The 20,008-nt window shown below is 40.4% G+C and overlaps 1 protein-coding gene across 1 annotated transcript in view; it reads left to right on the top strand.

The window, feature by feature from the left end:
• WDR11 (WD repeat domain 11) overlaps window positions 1–20,008 on the top strand; it is a 52,151-nt gene that overhangs the window by 7,992 nt on the left and 24,151 nt on the right. The window contains exons 5-10 of the mRNA XM_015413842.1: window positions 548–743; window positions 6,381–6,484; window positions 7,656–7,832; window positions 9,644–9,728; window positions 17,995–18,101; window positions 19,509–19,584. Of these exons, the coding sequence (XP_015269328.1) occupies window positions 548–743; window positions 6,381–6,484; window positions 7,656–7,832; window positions 9,644–9,728; window positions 17,995–18,101; window positions 19,509–19,584 (745 nt within the window). The remainder of the gene's footprint in view (window positions 1–547; window positions 744–6,380; window positions 6,485–7,655; window positions 7,833–9,643; window positions 9,729–17,994; window positions 18,102–19,508; window positions 19,585–20,008) is intronic.

Raw genomic sequence — 20,008 nt, 5'->3', positions numbered from 1 at the left:
TTATTTGACTGCAATAAAGATGGGCTCTTCAAAATAAAATGTCATCAGGCTGGATACTGTTAATCTGATCTGCTAGCAGAGAAACTTTCCTGTGGTGCAGAGAGCTTTCTTCTAGCAGAGCATACCTCTTCCACTGTCTCAAGTTTCCTTGCACCAAAGGGATACTTTGCTACTAGCACAATATATTCACAGGATGTGGTCCCTTGTCAAAGAGATTAGCATAAATTGTTTATAGAAGTCTTGAAAAGGGTTTAATGGGCATAGGCTACAAATGTAATTCATTGGTAAATGTAGATATACATTTTTTTTGAGTCTGTTTAGTTGTCAGTTGCTGTGTTGACTTTGTTTTGTCTATTTATTCTTCAGTGCTTGGTGCAATGTGGCCTGGTTCCTCTATGTTAAAACTGTCTACTCTATCTAGCTCAGTATTATCTACAAATAGTAGCACTTCATATATTCTTGCAGTTGTTGCAGTGAAAAACAGCCAAAGTGGCAAAAGAACTTGGATGTTGTGGGTATTTGACATCATATATTTTGATATTCACAGACCCTGATCCCATTCAGGAACTCATCTATGACTTACGAAGTCAGTGTGATGCTATCAGGGTTACCAAGACTGTTCGTCCGTTCAGTATGGTGTGTTGTCCAATTAATGAAAACTCTGCAGCTCTTGTAGTCAGTGATGGCAGAGTAATGATATGGGAGTTGAAGTCCACAATTTCAGGCCGAAGTCTACGCACAAGGTAATCTTGTTAAGTTTTCAGTTTTTATTATTGCTTTAACTGTACACACAGTGAATCCATATATTTAGTGTGTACATGAAAGTATACCATTGTACCAGTTAACATTGATAACTTTAGGGACTTCCGGTTTTGGTGTTCGACATGGCTGCTGCTTCTCTCCGAACTCCAGGAAACAGTGCCACCCCTGGAGTCCTTGCGATGGGTTCCTAGCTATGGGGCGCTAGAACAAGCTCTTCCACCAGCAAACCGGCCAGAGAAGGGGGGCTCCTCCATGCCCCAAATGTCCCGCTGCAGAGCGTCCCATATGGGAAAAGGAATCGCACACCGGAACAAGCACTTGGTGGCCGAGCGAAATTAAATGGAAAGTGGATTCAATGTTGAACTGTGAGTTTGAGTTAAAGCAAGAACCACCGAAAATTTAAGCCGGAAACTTCCCTTTAAAAGCGGGGGGAGGCTAAGAAAGGCTAAGCGATTTTATGCTACAATGATAAGGGGAGTGACCGATTGAATCAAGATAGACTGAATTAATAAGCATTTAAGAACTTACCAAGTGTATTAAGGAGTATCAGAGACTGTGATAACTTTTACAAAAAGTAAACAATCTCCAAAAATGGCGCCCATGAGGAAGGATGAGAAGGAAAAACAAGTTAAACTAAAACTTCCTGTCAGACCTGCTGGACCAGTGAGTCCTGTCCCTAGAGAGGACACAACTCCAGAGCTACAAAAGATGCTAACAGAAGCACTGGGACCCCTGCTGGAGCAAATAACAGCATTGCACGGCAAATTTGATGCACAGCAATTGCAACTGGCTGAAATAGCCAAATAAACAGACAAAACTGAAAAAGAAGTAAAAGAAGTGGATGCCAACACCAAAAAATTGGGGGGGAAACTGCAGGTGATAGAAAAAAACGTTTGATGGAAGAGTCTCAACTGTTACAGCTACAAATGGAGAGAGCAAGCTATGTCTTAAGGTTTCAAGGTGTTCCTGAAGATAAGACTGAGAATCTGAAACAGACTATGTGTGATGCATTAGGCCCTTTGGCAGATATAAAAGTGGACATACTACAAAGTGAAATAGATATGATCTACAGATATTATCCAGAATTCATAAGAAAAAATAATCTGCCGGGGGAAGTTATTGTAAGATTCTCGAGAAGACAAGTGAGAGACCAAATTCTCAAAGCGACAAGTGGATCTACCTTGAAAATCAAAGACAAAGAAAAGTGTTAAAGGACATACCATTTGAATTAAGAAGGAGGAGGAGGAAATACAGAGACCTAGTACTATTCCTACAAAAGAAAAGCATTCCCTACAGATGGATGATACCTGAAGGCACAATCTTCAAATTTATGGATAAGAAAGAAAAAATTGACGCTGTTGAAAAGGCACAAGAATTTTTGCATCTACACAGTCACCCATCAGGGGAGAAAGAACCCGAAAAATAAGACAGAACCAATGAAAGCGAAGAAGAAGGAGTAGTGACAGAATCAGACGAGGATCCGGACTCTAAGTTACGGGCAGTTGCCCCAAAGACAAGCTATCATTTGAGAAAACAAAAGGATAAGAAAAAATGAGATGTTATTACACTTTGAAAACTCTATATATTTCAGTAATTAATTCTTATAATGCTTTAAGGTGATTTAAGTTACTATATAAGCTAAAAATAATTGTTAGATGACCACAGTCAATGTATTGTTATTGAACAAGGAGCTAAAAGCTAATTTTGATAAGCGTTATGTATGACCACCATCTCTTGGATTTTTACTGTTTGTTTTTTTTACTTTATCCCATAGTAAGTAGTTACCCTTCCCTATTTTCATTTTAGTTTATTAGTATGTAGTATTTAGAAATCCAAATAAAAAAATCCCCTCCGGGGGGCTAAAAAAACCCCACATTGATAATTTTACGCATGACATTTCATTTTTTAGAAATGGTGATGTGTATTGATAAGTCCTTTTTAATCATCATCAGATTTAAGGCTCTCTTAACCCTCAAACAACATTGTAATTGTATTTGGGGTATACATCCCAAGCCAAATTCTGAAGCATCTTGTTGTTGTTGTTGTTCAGTCGCTTTAGAAATGGTGATGTGTATTGATAAGTCCTTTTTAATCATCATCAGATTTAAGGCTCTCTTAACCCTCAAACAACATTGTAATTGTATTTGGGGTATACATCCCAAGCCAAATTCTGAAGCATCTTGTTGTTGTTGTTGTTCAGTCGCACAGTCGAGTCCGACTCTTCGTGACCCCATGGACCAGATCCCGCCAGGCTTTCCTGTCTTTTGCCGTCCTCTGAAGTTGGCTCAATTTCATGTTCGTTTCATCGATGACACTGTCTAACCATCTCATCCTTTGCCGTCCCCGTCTTCTTTGACCTTCAATCTTTCCCAGAATCAGGGTCTTCTCCAGTGAGTGCTCCCTTCTCATTTGGTGGCCAAAGTATTTGAGCTTCAGTTTCATTATCTGGCCTTCCAGGGAACAGTCAGAGTTGATTTCTTTTAGGATCGACTGGTTTGATCTTCTTGCAGTCCAAGGGACTCTCAAGAGTCTTCTCCAGCACCATAGTTCAAAAGAATCTATTCTTCGGCGCTCGGCCTTCCTTATAGTCCAACTCTCGCAGCCATACATGACTACTGGGAATACCATTGCTTTGACCATGCGGACTTTTGTTGGCAGGGTGATGTCTCTACTTTTTATCATGCTGTTTAGGTTCGCCATCGCTTTCCTCCCAAGGAGCAGGCGTCTTTTAATTTCATGGCTGCTGTCACAGTCTGCAGTGATCTTGGGATCCCAGGAACGTGAAGTCTGTCACTACTTCCACGACTTCCCCTTCTATTTGCCCGGGAGTGATGGGGCCGGATGCCATGATCTTAGTTTTTTTGATGTTGAGCTTCAAGCCCACTTTTGCGCTCTCCTCTTTTACCCTGAGCAAGAGGCTCTTTAGGTCCTCTTCACTTTCTGCCATTAGAGTGGTATCGTCTGCATATCTGAGGTTGTTGATCTTTTCCCCAGCAATCTTAATTCCCGCTTGTGATTCATCCAGGCCAGCATTTCGCATGATGTACTCTGCATATATATTAAATAAGCAAGGTGACAGTATACATCCTTGTCGTACTCCTTTTCCTATGCTGAACCAATCAGTTGTTCCGTATCCGGTTCTAACTGTCGCTTCTTGGCCCTTATACAGGTTTCTCAAGAGACATGTGAGGTGGTCTGGTACTCCCATCTCTTTAAGGACCTGCCATAGTTTGTTGTGATCCACACAGTCAAAGGCTTTAGCATAGTCAATGAAGCAGAAGTAGATGTTTTTCTGGTACTCTCTTGCTTTCTCCATAATCCAGCGAATGTTGGCAATTTGATCTCTAGTTCCTCTACCTCTTCGAAACCCAGCTTGTACTTCTGGTAGTTCTCTATCCACGTACTGTTGAAGCCTAGCTTGTAGGATCTTGAGCATGACCTTGCTAGCGTGTGATATGAGTGCAATTGTGCGATAGTTTGAACATTCTTTGGCATTGCCCTTCTTTGGGATTGGAATGTATACTGATCTTTTCCAATCCTGTGGCCACTGTTGCGTTTTCCAAATTTGCTGGCAAATTGAGTGCAGCACTTTAACAGCATCATCTTTTAAGACTTTGAATAGCTCAGCTGGAATACCATCACCTCCACTAGCTTTGTTGTTAGTAATGCTTTCTAAGGCCCATTTAACTTCACATTCCAGGATGTCTGGCTCGAGGTCAGTGATTATACCATCATGGTTGTCAAGGACATCGAGGTCTTTCTTGTATAGTTCTTCTGTGTATTCTTGCCATCTTTTCCTAATCTCTTCTGCTTCTGTTAGGTCCCTACCGTTTTTGTCCTTTATCATGGCCAGCTTTGCATGGAACGCTCCCTTGATTTCTCCAATTTTCTTGAAGAGATCTCTAGTCCTTCCCATTCTATTGTTTTCCTCTATTACTTTGCACTGTTCATTCAGGAAGGCCTCCTTATCTCTCCTTGCTGTTCTCTGGAAATCTGCATTCAGTTGGGTAAATCTTTCCTTTTCACCTTTGCCTTTCGCTTTCCTTCTTTCCTCTGCTATTTGTAAAGCCTCATCAGCCACTTTGCTTTCTTGCATTTCTTTTTCTTTGGGATGATGGTGATTGCTGCCTCCTGTACAATGTCACGAACCTCCGTCCATAGTTCTTCAGGCACTCTATCTATCAAATCCAGACCCTTGAATCTATTCTTCACCTCTACTGTATATTCATCAGGGATGCGATCTAGGTCAAACCTGAATGGCCTAGTGGTTTTCCCAACTTTCTTCAGTTTAAGTCTGAATTTTGCAATGAGTAGCTCATGATCTGAACCACAGTAAGCTCCAGGTCTTGTTTTTACTGACTGGATAGAGCTTCTCCATCTTTGACTGCATCTAGAGGTGGTAAAAAATCCCACAAAGCTGTTGTTGTTTGTGGTTGTATAAATCATTCTGCTTTCATAGACCTAAAGCATCCAGAACTTGAAAACACACTTTGACCTGAAGCAGGATGTGCCTTTTGTTTAGATTCACCTTTCTCCTTTTGCATAAAGAATAACTCACATCAGTATGGTTCCTTTACAAAGCTATTTTTAATTTTTATTTATGGTTGGAATCTAAGATATTAGCTGACAAACTTCCATGAATTTTAAAGGACAACACTGAAAAACATCTAAAATTAATAATTCCTAACACTTTTGATTACTTGTGTTTTTCCTACCCGACAAATATATATCTCTGTGGTGAAGTAAATATTCTCCATGTTGTGAGGAAGGGCTGCACTCTATAGAGCAGTTAAACGGTTTCTTGTATCAGCATTTTCTAAATGAATTTGCGATGAAAAAACTATCCCAATGGCAATATGCAAAGATTTCTGGAACCCACCCACCCCCCACCCCTGGGATTTTTTTGTTGTTTACAGAAAGCAAATTGTAAGTGGTAACTGGCTGTGCTTTGGAGACACTATTTTGCTATTGTATAGGTGATAATGTCCTGAAGGGAAAAGGTTCTAAACCACTTTTCCCTGTATTCTGCCAAAAAAGGACAACCATGGTACGGAAATACCCCCCAACTGTTTATTGAGGATTGCACATAATCCCATCCGTTTTAATTACGTGGACTTGAAACAGTAGGCTGCAGCAATACTAAACTGAGCTGAGAATGCAGGAGCGAATTGATCCATCTTACCCAGTTATTAATATGAGAGAAATCACTTTTTGCATAAGGAGGTTGTATCTCATTTTACCTCTTCAAGTATAATGTTATCAACTGAAATAATGTTTTAACACTAAATACACCTTGTTATGTGCCGTGATGTGCACAGGTGGAAAGAAGTCTTATGCATTAGTACTTCTTTGTGCTCTAAACATAGGACACAATGAGCCCCCAAGAAATTTTTGTCAGTAGCGAGTTGGCCATCCAGTGTTAGGCGCTTACCTTATCTGCAACAATGATCTCTAGTACAGTATTCTGCCAGTATTTTCACATGTAGCAGGAAAAAATATTCATAAATCTTCCCTTGGTCTCCTTCAGTTGACAATCATAGCCCATTTTGTATTCTGTTGCTTGGTTTCAGAGTGTGATAGAATGTCATATGCTCAGGTGCTATGGTTCTCTTTTGCAGCAATCCAAGCGCATCACCTTTGTATTCTCCTGTCTCATTCTGTGGAATTCCTGTAGGACCATCACAGAACAGACTTCCAGATTTGTCACTAGATAATATGATAGGTAAGTGTGAGCACAGATATTTACTAGCCACTGCATTTTTAAAATCTCATGGTGAAAGCATGAATGAACAGCTGATAGATTATTGGTTTAAAACTGAATGTTGGTTTTTAAAATTGAATTTTGGAAAAAATTAAGTTCCCTGTGTATATTCTTGTATTTTCTACTGGGCCTAGGGCTCTTGAGGGGGGTGCATGTGAATTCTACTGTCTCATTGTCTTGGAAACACCATTTTTTGGTATGGTTTGAAATCAAGGGACTTCTCACCTCTGCAGAATTGAAACAATTGATCTGCCCTTGGCAAAACACACTTTGAGCCACAGATGCCGCTTGAACTTCCAAAAATAAGGCTGGGTCTAAAAGCATCATTAAAATATGAACCAGTTCCTTATACACATCCAGAACTGCAATAAACCATTACCCCATTGTGCACCCCAACAACAGTATCTCTTGCATTCTGCTTCAGTTTATTCAGTCTCATCAACCCCATTACCAGTTTCAGGCACCTGTTCAACATATCCACCACTGTGCCTGACTCTGGGAAAATGGATGTCACTTACAGTGGCCCAAGTTTCAAGGATTAGAGCCCATTTAGATGCATGAAGTGTTAAGCTCAGGAAACAAGTATAAAAGTTTCTGCTAGTCCTTTGAGATGCCACAAGATTCTTGATTGTGTTTGTTTCTTCCAACTCACATGGTTGCCCCCACTGGATTTAGTTACTAAGCAATCATATTATGTTATTTCACATGAGGTTTTGTATCTAATTTCTCTGAATATTGTCTTTCCAAGTAAAGATTTGGGTTATTGCCATGAGATAGAAATTGAAATATTGTGTGAGCTCACTATTAAATCAACAGGTAATAAAATTGTCTGTTGTGCTTTGTTTTTTCTTAAGTAAAAAGCTATTTAAACCTGCAGCTCATACAAACAAATAACATACAAATAACAAAATCTACCAGTAACATCTCTTGCACACTTCCACTGAAGTAAGTGTGGGTTGTCCTTGTGATTCCTCTGACATGTGCAGAATTGATGTTCGTTTAATTAGGGTAACTCTTGATGAGAAATGTGATGACGTTTCTAGTTTATATAGTATTTTGTATTTAGTTATTATCTGTTGCCAAATAAAAACAAAGGTTTTATGTGTCTCTCTTCTGTTTCATAATAAAACAGGTCAAGGGACAATTTCTAGTGAAGAACAACTGAAAAGTTACTGTTTACAAGAAGTGCACCTCAAATTCCTGTTAACAGGGCTTCTTTCAGGACTTCCTTTACCTCCATTTGCTATCCGTATGTGCCCACCGCTTACCACAAAAAACATAAAACAATACCAGCCCCTCCTTGCTGTTGGTAAGTGTAACATGTCGTGAATTACAGAGATCCCTCCAAGCTAAAGAGCCCTAAGTGCTTTAACCTTTCCTCATAGGGAAAGTGTTCCAACACTTTTATCATTCAAGTTGCCCTTTTCTGCACTTTTTCCAAAGCTTTAATATCCTTTTTAAGGTGTGGTGACCAGAACTGCACACAGTATTCCAAATGAGGTCTCACCATTGATTTATATAGGGGCATTATGATATTGACTGATCTGTTTTCAATACCCTTCCTAATAATCCCCAGCATAGCATTGGCCTTTTTAATTGCAGTCACACACTGTCTTGACATTTTCAGTGAGTTATCTACTACAACTCCAAGATCTCTCTCTTGATCAGTCTCTGCCAGTTCAGACCTCATCAATGTGTATTTATATTTAGGATTTTTGGCTCCAATGTGCATCACCTTGCACTTGGCCACATTGAACCCCATTTGCCATGTTGACGCCCACTTGCCCATCCTTGACAGATCCCTTTGGAGTGCCTCATAATCCTCCCTGGTTTTCACCACCCTGAACAACTTCGTATCATCTGCTAATTTAGCCACTTCACTGCTTACTCCCAACTCCAAATCATTAATGAACAAGTTAAAAAGCAGTGGACCAAGTACTGATCCCCGTGGTACCCCACTGCTTACCACCCTCCACTGAGAGAACTGCCCATTTATACTCACTCTCTGTTTTCTATTAAGTAGCCAGTTTTTGATCCATAAAAGGACTTGTCCTTTTATCCCATGATTTTTGAGCTTACATAGGAGCCATTGATGAGGAACTTTATCAAAAGCTTTTTTTTAGCCTCCGGCTCACAGATTTCTGTCTCAGCTCAGGAAGGATGGCTCCAGAGCAAACTAATTTATGCAGTAGCCAAATTGCTCGCTCACAACTTTAATGCCAGTTGCTCACAAAGTAGAATTTTTGCTCACAAGACTCCACAGCTTAGAGGGAACATTGCTAACAGGTTAGTGAGACAAGATCTTCCCTTACAGAACCCATGCTGAGTCTGCCTCAATAGGTTTTGTTCATCTATGTGCCTACTAATTCTTTCCTTAATAATGGTTTCCACCAATTTACCCAGTATCGACGTCAGACTGACTGGCCTGTAATTTCCCGGATCTCCTCTGGAACCCTTTTTAAAGATGGGAATGACATTAGCTACCTTCCAGTCGTCAGGAATGGAGGCAGATTTTAAGGAAAGATTATATATTTTTGTCAGGAGATCCACAAGTTCACATTTAAGTTCTTTCAGAACTCTCGGATCTGGTGTTAATTCTTTATGATGTGGTGTTAATTCTTACCAACTGTTATAAAGAAACGTGTTTGAAATAAATCTTAAGACCAGTGCAGCAATTTTACCTGTCTAAAAAAGTATGTTGTTGAGACTAAAACACCCTTCCTCTTTGTTTCCCTATTTTTTAATTCATCACATTGGAATAATTGTGAATTTTGGTAATGAATGAATTGCCTTGCTGCTGGACTTTGTAATCTCTAGTATTTTTCAGCGCCTTGATTAACTACTTAAAATTTAAACATTTCAGTTACTGCAAAGCTCTGCTGTAATAGCAGCTGCGTAGCTCTTATTAGACTGCTGAGGTTTACCATCCAGTTTTCCCAGTAGCTTGGGCTACCAGCTGTAAAATGTGGCTAGTGTCTGGTTCAGAACTAAAATGTGAATGAACCGAGTGCAGGAAAATCTGTTCACCAGGTTAGATTAACTTTGTTTCCCAACTATGCATTTAAAATATTTATTATGAGTTTTTGCAGATTTTATATAAGTACCAATACCTTTTTGCAGGAACAAGCAATGGCTCTGTCTTGGTGTATAACCTTACCAGTGGACTCCTGCATAAAGAGTTAAGCATTCATTCCTGTGAAGTCAAGTGAGTCTCTTTTAATTGCTAATGGTCCTTGGAGAGAAGAAGATTAAAGTGATTTGATGTTCCATAAGCAATGTGAGCTTTTGGCATTGTCTTAAATAGGAAGATTGTTCAACAGGGTAATCTTTATGAAACAGAACAATGATTCATTGTGAAAATTAGTTTAAACCTTGCTTAGAATTATAAATATTTGGAGTAGTAACAAATGTGTCTGTTGATCAAGATTGAGCAGTACAAGCAATTCTTTCTCTAGAACACTGCAGCAGGAAAAACTTTGCCTATATGGTTTTATGGCCAAAGGACAGTTTTATGATTCATCTGCTTTTCTTTTAAATGGAATGCAGCACTTGGATGCTGAAATCAAGGACCTGGGCTGCTGAATTCTTTCTTTTCTGCCATTTTGCTTACCCACAAACAAGTGAAAGGGAGCCCATCAGTGCCATCCTAAGCAGAATCAACAATGTCACTGGATTTTGCGGGGTGTAACTCTGCCCAAGATGGCACTGCACATCTCCTTTTGCCTCCACAAGATGGGAAAACAACTTGGTAGGGATGGGTTGACCAAACCAGTCCATTGGCATCCGTTCAGTTAGTAAGTGGTTAACAAGAACAGGTACATCCTGCAAAGGTAGAATTAAATTTTTCAGAACGCGGTTGTCAGGTTTTAATGCATTAATGTCAGAACCCACAGCCAACAATGAAGTACACGCATTCAAGAATGGTAATATTTTTATTGCAGAGCTATAGATGCAGTAACATAAGCACTGTTAAGAATAGCGGCGACCCTATGAGCATAATAGGATATAGGGTATTCGTATACACCCCCCTCAGAGCACTGGCCAATTAGGCACCCTCCCGCACACGGGATAAAGCTTGGAGACCATTAGGTAGCTAAAGCTGAGAACCAACACTCTCCCACAGCACCTAGGAAAAACCCAAACAATACAACTCCCTCCTGCACATCTGTATAGATAAGCATTTCTGCGTAAAGCAGAAAAAGCACAGAAAGGAATGCAGTAGCAATTAACCAGACACAGACCGAGCTCCCCAACCCCCATGGCAGCGTAGCTGACAATTATGTCCAAGGTTACAGTTGACAGCTTTCCTTTTAACAGATTGACTAGACTATGCACATTGTCATTCTTTCAGTCTCTATACACAGGGAGACTGCACATTACCAAGAGTGCTTTCCCCCCTACCCAGGCATAATGGAAATCTGAAAGTGACACATGTAACATAAGAGGATATACTGTAATCTGTGGTGTGTGCAGACCAGATTGGAGGTTAGTTTGTAAATATGTTAAATACTCCAAATTGCTAGCAAAACTTAATGAGGGTTAGGTAGTCATGAAAGTCCTGCTGTTGACTAGATCCTATAGAGGATTTGTATTGTGCGTAGTACTAACTGGGGAAAGCATACTGACTTTGTACCATTTCTTTTTTTAACTACTAGTAGGACTGTAATTATTTTTATATTTTGTTGTTCAGCCTTTGTCATATTTTATTAACATTACAATGCATTAAAATTAAATACCAGTGGTAATATTTCACAAATGTGAATTTAAGAACCATTTAAAATGCTTTCTCTCATTAAAGTTCAACTAGTACATTTAGTTCTATATGCAAAGCTTTAAGCATGGCTATACTTTCATCTTTTTTCCTGCTTTATAATTGATACTGTAGCTTCAGCTTTTCCTAATCTTAAATGCTGTGGTATCCAAGGATTAAAAGCATTTGAAGATTTTCAGTTTTAAATTAAATTAAATTCAAATTTCCATGTGACTCTGATCTGTTGGGAATGCCTCAGTAGAATATGAAATCACACAAAAATATATATTTTTAAGAGAAGCAGAAGAATGAGAAAATGAGGATCCGTAATTCTTAGCTACAAAGAATGTAGACGTGATTTATGCCTCTCATTTTCTTCATTTCTTTATGTATGAGGTAAATAAAATAAATTTTATTTTGGAGGAAAACCCATCCATATGAATCTTCATATAGTTTTTAAAATTGTGGATACTTGGTCAGTTTTTATCCTTTTCTTTGTACATGTAATCAATTTAGGTATAGTTCACCTATGAGCACCAGCCTCTGCCCCCACACAGCCTCCCATGGATACAGGATCAAATGGAGAGAGAAACATGGGTACATGGGTATAATTGGCAATCATTTCCATTAGCTTACATGGCTTTAAAAATGGGGGCATATTTCTGGACAGTTAGGTCTATCAGCCTTAAATGGTCATGGTAACTTAATGGATTGTTTATATTCAGAGGAAATAGACTTATGAATACCCAGTGCTGAATGCAAACAAAAGTCTGTAGCCTTATAGAAGCACTGAAGCAGGTCAAGAAGGCATCTCTGTGGCCACCATTGGAAGGAACAGGTTCATAGCTTGGAGGTGCTACTAGAACTTGGCCTACAGTTGGAGGTTCAGGTCTGTGGCATGTAGAGCCTTTAATCAGCTGGCTGACCAGCTGTAGCTATTCCTTGAAAAGCATGATCTGGCCACAGTGACTCATGCTCTGATCACACCGATTAGATTACTGTAATGTACATGGGGCTTGCCTTTGAAAACTGTTCAGAAACTTCAGTCGGTTGAAAATGCAGTGGTTAGGCTACTGTCAGGGTATTGTTACAGGGATCCCATCAGTCCTGTGCTAGAAGATCTGTACTAGCTACCCATCTGTTTCCAGGCACAATTCAAAGTGCTGGCTCTTACCTTTGAGGCCCTAAATGACTTGGGGCCAGGGTACCTGAAGGACTGCCTCCTCCCATACTATCCAGCTCAACAGTTAAGATCAGTCTCTCAAGCCCTGATTTCTGTGTCCTCGCCTTCAGAAGTGAAGTGGGTGACAACTTGAGACAGGGCATTTTCTGTGATGGCATCTTGTCTATGGAACACCCTTCCCCTCAAAAGCTCACCTAGCACCTGCTTTTTTTTTTAGATGCCAGGCGAAAACACACCTTTTTACCTAGGCTTTTAATTAGAGGTTTTATCTTATCAGCTTTTTAATGGTCCAGTTCTGTTTTATGGATAGTTTGTAGGCTACTTATGTCTAATGGCTTTTTAATGGCTTGTTATTTATACTGTGGTTATTTATACTGAATTGGCCAACTATCGGCCGGTGTCTAATTTCCCCTATTTGGGCAAATTGATCGAGAGGGCGGTGGCGACACAGCTACAGGGCTTTCTGGATGACGCTTCTGTCCTTGATCCATTCCAGTCTGGCTTTCGCCCAGGGCATGGGACGGAGACAGTGCTGGTTGCCCTTACTGATGACCTCCGGAGGCATCTGGATCGAGGTGGCGTGGCGGCACTGTTCTTAGATCTGTCGGCCGCGTTTGACACGGTCAACCATTAGTTGCTGACCCGCTGCCTCGCCGACGTGGGGATACATGGGATTGATCTTCAATGGCTTGCCTCTTTTCTCCAAGGTTGCTATCTGATGTTGGGCGGTCAGTTGGGCTCCGACCCAGAAGATCTGAACCGGGCATTACAGGCCTTGGCTGGGTGGCTCAGGCTGAGCTGGCTGAAACTAAACCCAGCAAAGACAGAGGTCCTGTGCTTGAGTCGGTTCGGGGTTGGGGGTCCCTCTCCCGACCTTTGATGGCTTTTGGTGCCAGCGTCGGAGGTTAGGAGTTTGGGTGTGCTCCTGGATCCCTCCTTAACTATGGAGGCCCAGGTGGCAGCCACTGCCAGATCGGCATTTTATCACCTTAGGCTGGTCCGGCAGTTAGTTCCCTTCCTCGACCATGATGACCTGGCTACAGTGATTTACGCGACAGTCACCTCGAGGCTAGACTACTGTAACGCTCTCTACATGGGGCTGCCTTTGTTGCAGATCCAAAAGCTGCAGCTAGTGCAGAATGCTGCGGCCAGGCTGTTGATGGGTTTCCCCAAGTGGGAGCACATCCAGCCTGGGCTGAAAGCGCTGCACTGGCTGCCAATAGCATACCAGATCCGTTTCAGAGTGCTGGAACTTACCTTTAAAGCCCTATATGGCCAGGGTCCAACCTACCTGAGGGACCACCTTTCCCCACACATACCCCCACGAGCACTTTGGTCCGGGACACAACTTGATGATTCCAGGCCCCAGGGAGGCAAGGCTTGCCGCGACCAGGGCCAGATCCTTTTCAGTGGTGGCTCCTACCTGGTAGAATGAGCTCCCGGAGGAGATCAGGGCCCTGCGGGACCTTCTGCAGTTCTGCAGGGCCTCTTCCACCAGGCTTTTACATAGGGGCTGCTGCTGCCACCCCCACAAACAGCATGGGCAACAACAGGGCTAGGGGGGACGGTCCCTGGAAAATCTCCCAGGATACTGCGTGGCGCCGTATACCAACTGGTTGTACATCAACTACAGGACAACACCACCTTTATAAAAGACTGATACCATCTTGTAATTTTATTCGGTGACCATCTTGTTTTTTACTGAGCACCTTATTTGTGTTGATAATTACTGTTTTTTACTGTTTTTATATGATTTTATGTACGAGCACTTGTTGCTCTTTGTAAGCCGCCCTGAGCCCGCTTGCGAGGAGGGCGGGATGTAAATGCTAAAATAAATAAAAATAAAAAAATAAATAAGTGTAAACTGCCTCAAGTAGGACTGTGAAGAGGCAGCATAGAAATATTCTAAATAAGTAAATAAATGGTCTGATACAGAAAGGTTCTTACTTGGGGGAAATTTTGTATCCACAGCAGCATTTCCACACTTACATACACTGATTGTTATTCTTCTCATGCAAGAGAATGGGAAAGCCTGTGGGTACAGCCTCAAAATCTTTGACTCTCTTACTTTCCAGGGTAAGATTACTTATCTCTAGAAAGAATATACTTCCATATTCTTATGCCTCATTTCCAAATATCATAGGTAGGATTTACATTCGGAAAGTCCAGTAGAGGTAGTCTTTGTGAAAGCTGGAATATAGAAGTTCAGAGTTCTGAGACTTTAGATCTCTTTATTCCATAGCTGTCACAAATTGCATTGTGTGTAAAAATCCATGAGTCTTCCGCTTTTAAAGAATAGATACAGTCTATAAAACTAGTGTAGTGTACCTCTTAATTGTACCCAGTGAATGGTAGCTAGTTTTTATGACAACACTTATGAGGAACTTAAATATTCCATCAGGAGTGCATGCTGTTGAATTCCTGTATTAAAACTAAAGCACTCTGATTTAATGCACTGAAGTAATGTGTCTCACCTTTTACTCAGAGAACAGTAGCAAAAGGTGAGGTTCAACAGCGCAAGCATTTTTATTGGAAGCATGCCCATCTCCCTTTTTACTAAAGCGAATCATATCCAGCCCAGAGTATTTCATAGTGTGTATGTTCAATAAAACACAGGAGGATGGGCTAGAAGGCTCCAATAACAAAGGTTCCTCACCTAGGACTTGCTGATTTATCATGTGGCCAACTGGCAAGTGGATGGTCTGTGCCTGAAACTGTTTTCATGAGTGTTTTTATTCCTAATAATGATTATTTATATCTCAAAATTAATTTTGATTTGGTACAAGAAAGTACTCTTCTTTAAAATATCAGCCAAGTTTGTAGTTAAATAATGCAAGAAGCCTGGGACTGACTTTCTGTTGCTGAAATACTGTGAGCTGTTACTTGGAGCTAATCGTATTATTATGGAAAACATGTAATGTATGAATGTCAGAACACATGTGAAAAATGTTCACTTATTGGCTATGAGAAACATTGGTACAGTAATAATCCAACCTTCCTTTGTACCCTTAGAAGCTTGTTGATTCATGAATCTTGAGAAGCAGAAGGCACTTATTTCTTATCTTTGAGATGCAAGGGTTTAAAAGACTAAGACAAATTTTGCAGTTGTTAGAGTGATCTCAGGATCCTTATCACTGAGCAAAAGAGCCAGGGTTTCCAGAGTATAGGGGAACAATTGTTTGAATAAAGGGTTAATATAGTAATCCCTCATAATCTCAATAAATCTGCATTCCAGCAAGGCATGAAAGGATATATCAATCCTACTAAGGCTACAAGGGTAAATTTTGTCAGTGTATGGCCTATTCAGAAATCTCCCTTGCAAAACCATTGTATGTATAATGTTCAGTCTTGCAAACAAAAAAACCCTCTTCAATAACGTGAGGTGGTAAGACAGTATATATAGGGAGGGTAAAGATTTTGGGTAAGAAAGACCAAAAAATAGGAGCATACCCTGTGGGCTCTCAGAATCAAAGTACTGTGGTTGATTTCCAGGAATCGCTTTTTGATCAGAGAAAATGCTTTGGTTTCACCCATATAAAAAATGTCATCAATCAACATTCCAACTTTCATCAGTTTCTCATCCAGGGCTTTCATACAAGTTGATTTGTAGGTATCTTGATTTAAAGTGGCTAACAAACCATCTTCAGCACAGAGCTGTTTTAATCTTGGTTTGAAGGCACTTAGCCATGCTCTTGCTTCCAAGGATATCTGTCCAAATTCTGCCCTTAATACAACATTTGACGTACAGCAGGGAGTATTCAATATTTTCCTTAAGAATTGGGCTAGTGGCTGGTTGTTATTATCAGGGATAACTCTAATCCTAATAGCTGAATCGTAAAGAATGAGGGGAGCCCCTTTCAATTTAAAGGCTTATTAAATTAAATATACCCCCCCCCCATTGTGAAAGAACCTATTTGTGGTGGTTGCGCAAAGTTTTGCTTTATTAAGCACTGTTCTAGATGGAGTGGGTGGGGGTGGGGGTCCCAGATAGATCTGCCGAAAAACAGTATCCCCAAATGGGAGAAGGCCTTCACTTGCTCAGTGATGGATCCATTGATAGACCATTGAGATGGATTCCATTTTCTGGTCTTGGTGAAAACTAGGGTCTTAGATTTTGGGTAGTTAATCAGTAGGCTTTCTCAACAACAATAATTGGAGAAAGACTGCAAGGCCCTTTTTAGTCCAACCCTGGTTCGGGACAAGATCACGCATAAAGCAAAATAGAAACACCAATCTCAGCTAATTTTGGTGGATAGCAACACTGTTACCCCAGAAGGTCGGACCAGAACCAACGGGTTAAAATTAAATCAGAAGAGTTTTTGGCTAAACATTAGGAAAAACGTCCTGACAGAGTGGTTTCTCAGTGGAACAGGCTTCCTTGGGAGGCGGTGGTTTCTCCTTTGGAGGTTTTCAAACAGAGGCTAGATGACCATCTGACAGAAATATTTGCACATTGCAAATCAAAGTTTCAGAGAAATTGAAATGATTTTGGAGGAGAATGATATACAATTGTTATACAAATTAAGAAAGTCATTCAGGGACAAAGTATTACATTGTGTGCTCGGTTGTAGTGGAAAATAAGCATCTGTCCGTACACCTTCAAACATACTTTGAGATAAAAAGCAACAACCCTTTTCACTAGCTGTTTTCTCTCCAATGCTCCGGGGGGAAAATACGTAAGCTGAAAATGGTAGCCATTTCACAAAGTACAGATATACCTTCATCAGTATGTATTGAATCCCTTGTAATCCAGTTATATTTGAGTTGATGTATAAGGGCAATGGATATCCAAAAAAACCCCTCGAGGAATAGGCTTATGCATTCAACGTTTTTAAAATCACCAAAAGCTATATGGGTCTGTACTTTTATATTGTAGCATTATTGCAGGATTTTTTTAAAAAAAATTATGAAAAAATGGCAATGCTCCTATAAGTGACAGAGACATGATATTATCCACAAAAAGGACACACAACTTGTTGCCTTTTTCCATATAGGCCATGCTTGATCTATGTTGTTGGCTTCTGGATGGCATTGAATAGAATATTCTGTTGTCAACTATAGAGAAGTTATAATAATAATCTCTTAACTGTGATTTCCCCTGATACCTTGCAGTATTGTGGAACCATTTACAGCAGCTAATGTTGTAGACGTTCTCATGTAAATAAATCAGTTTCTTTTGACTTAGTAGCACTTTGCATATCTGTGCTCTGTGCTCTCCTCCTCCCTTTTGGTTTCTTCTCAGCACCTCAGAGGAAGGGGTTTCAGCTGTTTTCCTTCCTTGTTCTTAGCTAATGAAATGTGAACACTTTATATATATACTGGTGCTTTGTACTGCTGTCATTATGTTCCATTGTATCATGATTGACTTTTTGCAGAGTGAGTGAGCTATATTTGTGTCCCCATATAGGGGAAGAGCTTCATAGTTGGTTCCCCCACTGTGTACAGTGCAAATTGAGCCACAATACTTTTTCTCACCCTATTAACCTGCAGCATTTCCTAGTGACTTGATAATAATGTATGTCTATTCTTCTCTGTCAGGGGCATTGAGTGGACAAGCTTGAGTGGTTTCCTTTCTTTTGCCACATCAACACCTAACAATCTGGGGCTAGTAAGAAATGAACTGCAGCTGGTTGATCTCCCTACAGGTAACTATATTATGAAACATGCCTGTTGGCAATCAGATAGATATTAAGTGACTGTTGACTGTTTCCCCTCAAATGGCAAAGGTTGAATAACTGCATGCAGTGTTTCATACAGCTTTTTAAAAATTAGAATTCAAAACATTCTAGGCAATCTCATCTTTGCGAGCTGACTGAAGAGACATTTCATGAATACTCTTTCAAGCGTAAATGAAAAGAAATTACTATTGTTAGCAAAAGATTGAGTACTATTAAAATGTTTACATTTTAACTTCATCTGAGACATCAAATATATTTGGCACTGGTCTGAAAACTCAGGAGTTCCTCAGGCTTTATGAAATCTTACCTTCATCCTTGCTAACTCATCCTGTCTCTGTGGAATATCGACCTAGCTCCTGCTGCCTTTTCACTGCTTTTTGCCTGCCCACCTCTCTCTACACACACCATTTCTTTCTGTCTGTTACATTTAGAGGAGCGCACACGGTTCTCCCCCTCCCATTTTATCTTCCAACAACTCTTAGAGGTAGCTCAATGTTACCCACTGTTAACCCAAGGTTACACCAGTTTGGGATAGTGGTTAAGAGTGGCGGACTCTAATCTAGAGAACCGGGTTCGATTTCCCACTTCAAACTAGCTGAGTGACCTTCGGGAAGTCACAGCATTCTCAGCCTAAAAAAGAAAAAGGCATAGCTCACTACTTACATAGCGCCAAAAAAAGAGCTACAGCTTTGGCAGCAAACTGTACCTGGCTATTCCACCCATAGCGCCATACAATAATTTCATCTTACCCACTGAATGGCTGAATGAGAATTTGAACTTGACTCTCTTCAGTTCTGAACCTTAAATAATCCTTGTCACATACTCCTCTGGTACCCATAATAAGCTCCTAGGAAAGGGGACTTGCAGTTTGTTTTACTCCCCCCTCTCTGACAAGTTTGACAATATTCTTCAAAAACAGTAGCAACAGGAAGCCCTTTAGTGCAGTTACAAATATGTGGACTCATCAGGAATGTGGTGTATTCACGTATTCCTTTAGAAATTCAGTCTGTTTCTCTGTGTTCAGTTTCCTAGGACTTCCCTAGAATAGCTTGCATGATCAAGGCACATTGGAGCTTTTCAGTCATGAGTACTAATTGTTCAGCTGTTGCCTTCTTGAAAATTTCAGTAAAATACTGTGTGACATTGGAGGTGATATCCTTGTGGGAGTCTGAGTTGGAAGATTATGTGTAATGGAATGGGCTGAAGTGAAGCTCATAATACCTCACACTGGGCACTGGATTCTTAATTTACAATTTAGGATTGAGAAGATGAAATGCATGATCGTTGTCATTTAAGCTCTAGAGTATTGTACATGTCAGTTACAGTGGCTTTGCTTGTGTGTGTTACACCTTTTGTGTCTCCCTTGTGTATTAGGTAGAAGCATTGCATTTCGTGGGGAACGAGGCACTGATGAACCAGCCATTGAAATGATAAAAGTATCTCATCTGAAGTAAGTAGATAATCCTGGAGAAACTTGATGTGTTATCTTGTGTTGAATGACATTAAGAGCCCTGTAGCAGGCAAGAATAATACAGTACCCAGAGAAATGTCTACAGTTCCGTTGTGTAACCATTTTTGAAAGTGTTGGCTTGCCATTCAGATATTCTGTGTTCCTGTGGGGGCTGTACTTGTGCAAAAGGACAGGAGTTATCCTTGTAATATTGTGTCCTATCTTCCTTCTCTTCTTTTTCCCCCCAGGGATAATATTGCTTCAGAAATTACTTTTGACTGCTCTTCATACTAACAGACTACTTGGTATCAAGGCATACTTAGGGCTGTAACTTCACACTATGGCAGATTCAAAAAATCAGCAGCCTCTTCCTGTTAACCTAGTGCCACAAGGCAAATACAAGATGTTACATTTCTAGAGATTT

This window comes from Gekko japonicus, unplaced genomic scaffold (assembly GCF_001447785.1).
Source record: "Gekko japonicus isolate JY-2015 unplaced genomic scaffold, Gekko_japonicus_V1.1 scaffold1027, whole genome shotgun sequence".
In the NCBI taxonomy this organism is placed as follows: Eukaryota; Metazoa; Chordata; class Lepidosauria; order Squamata; family Gekkonidae; genus Gekko; species Gekko japonicus.
Note: the sequence above shows the minus strand (reverse complement) of the source record. Positions and strands in the feature narration are given on the sequence as shown.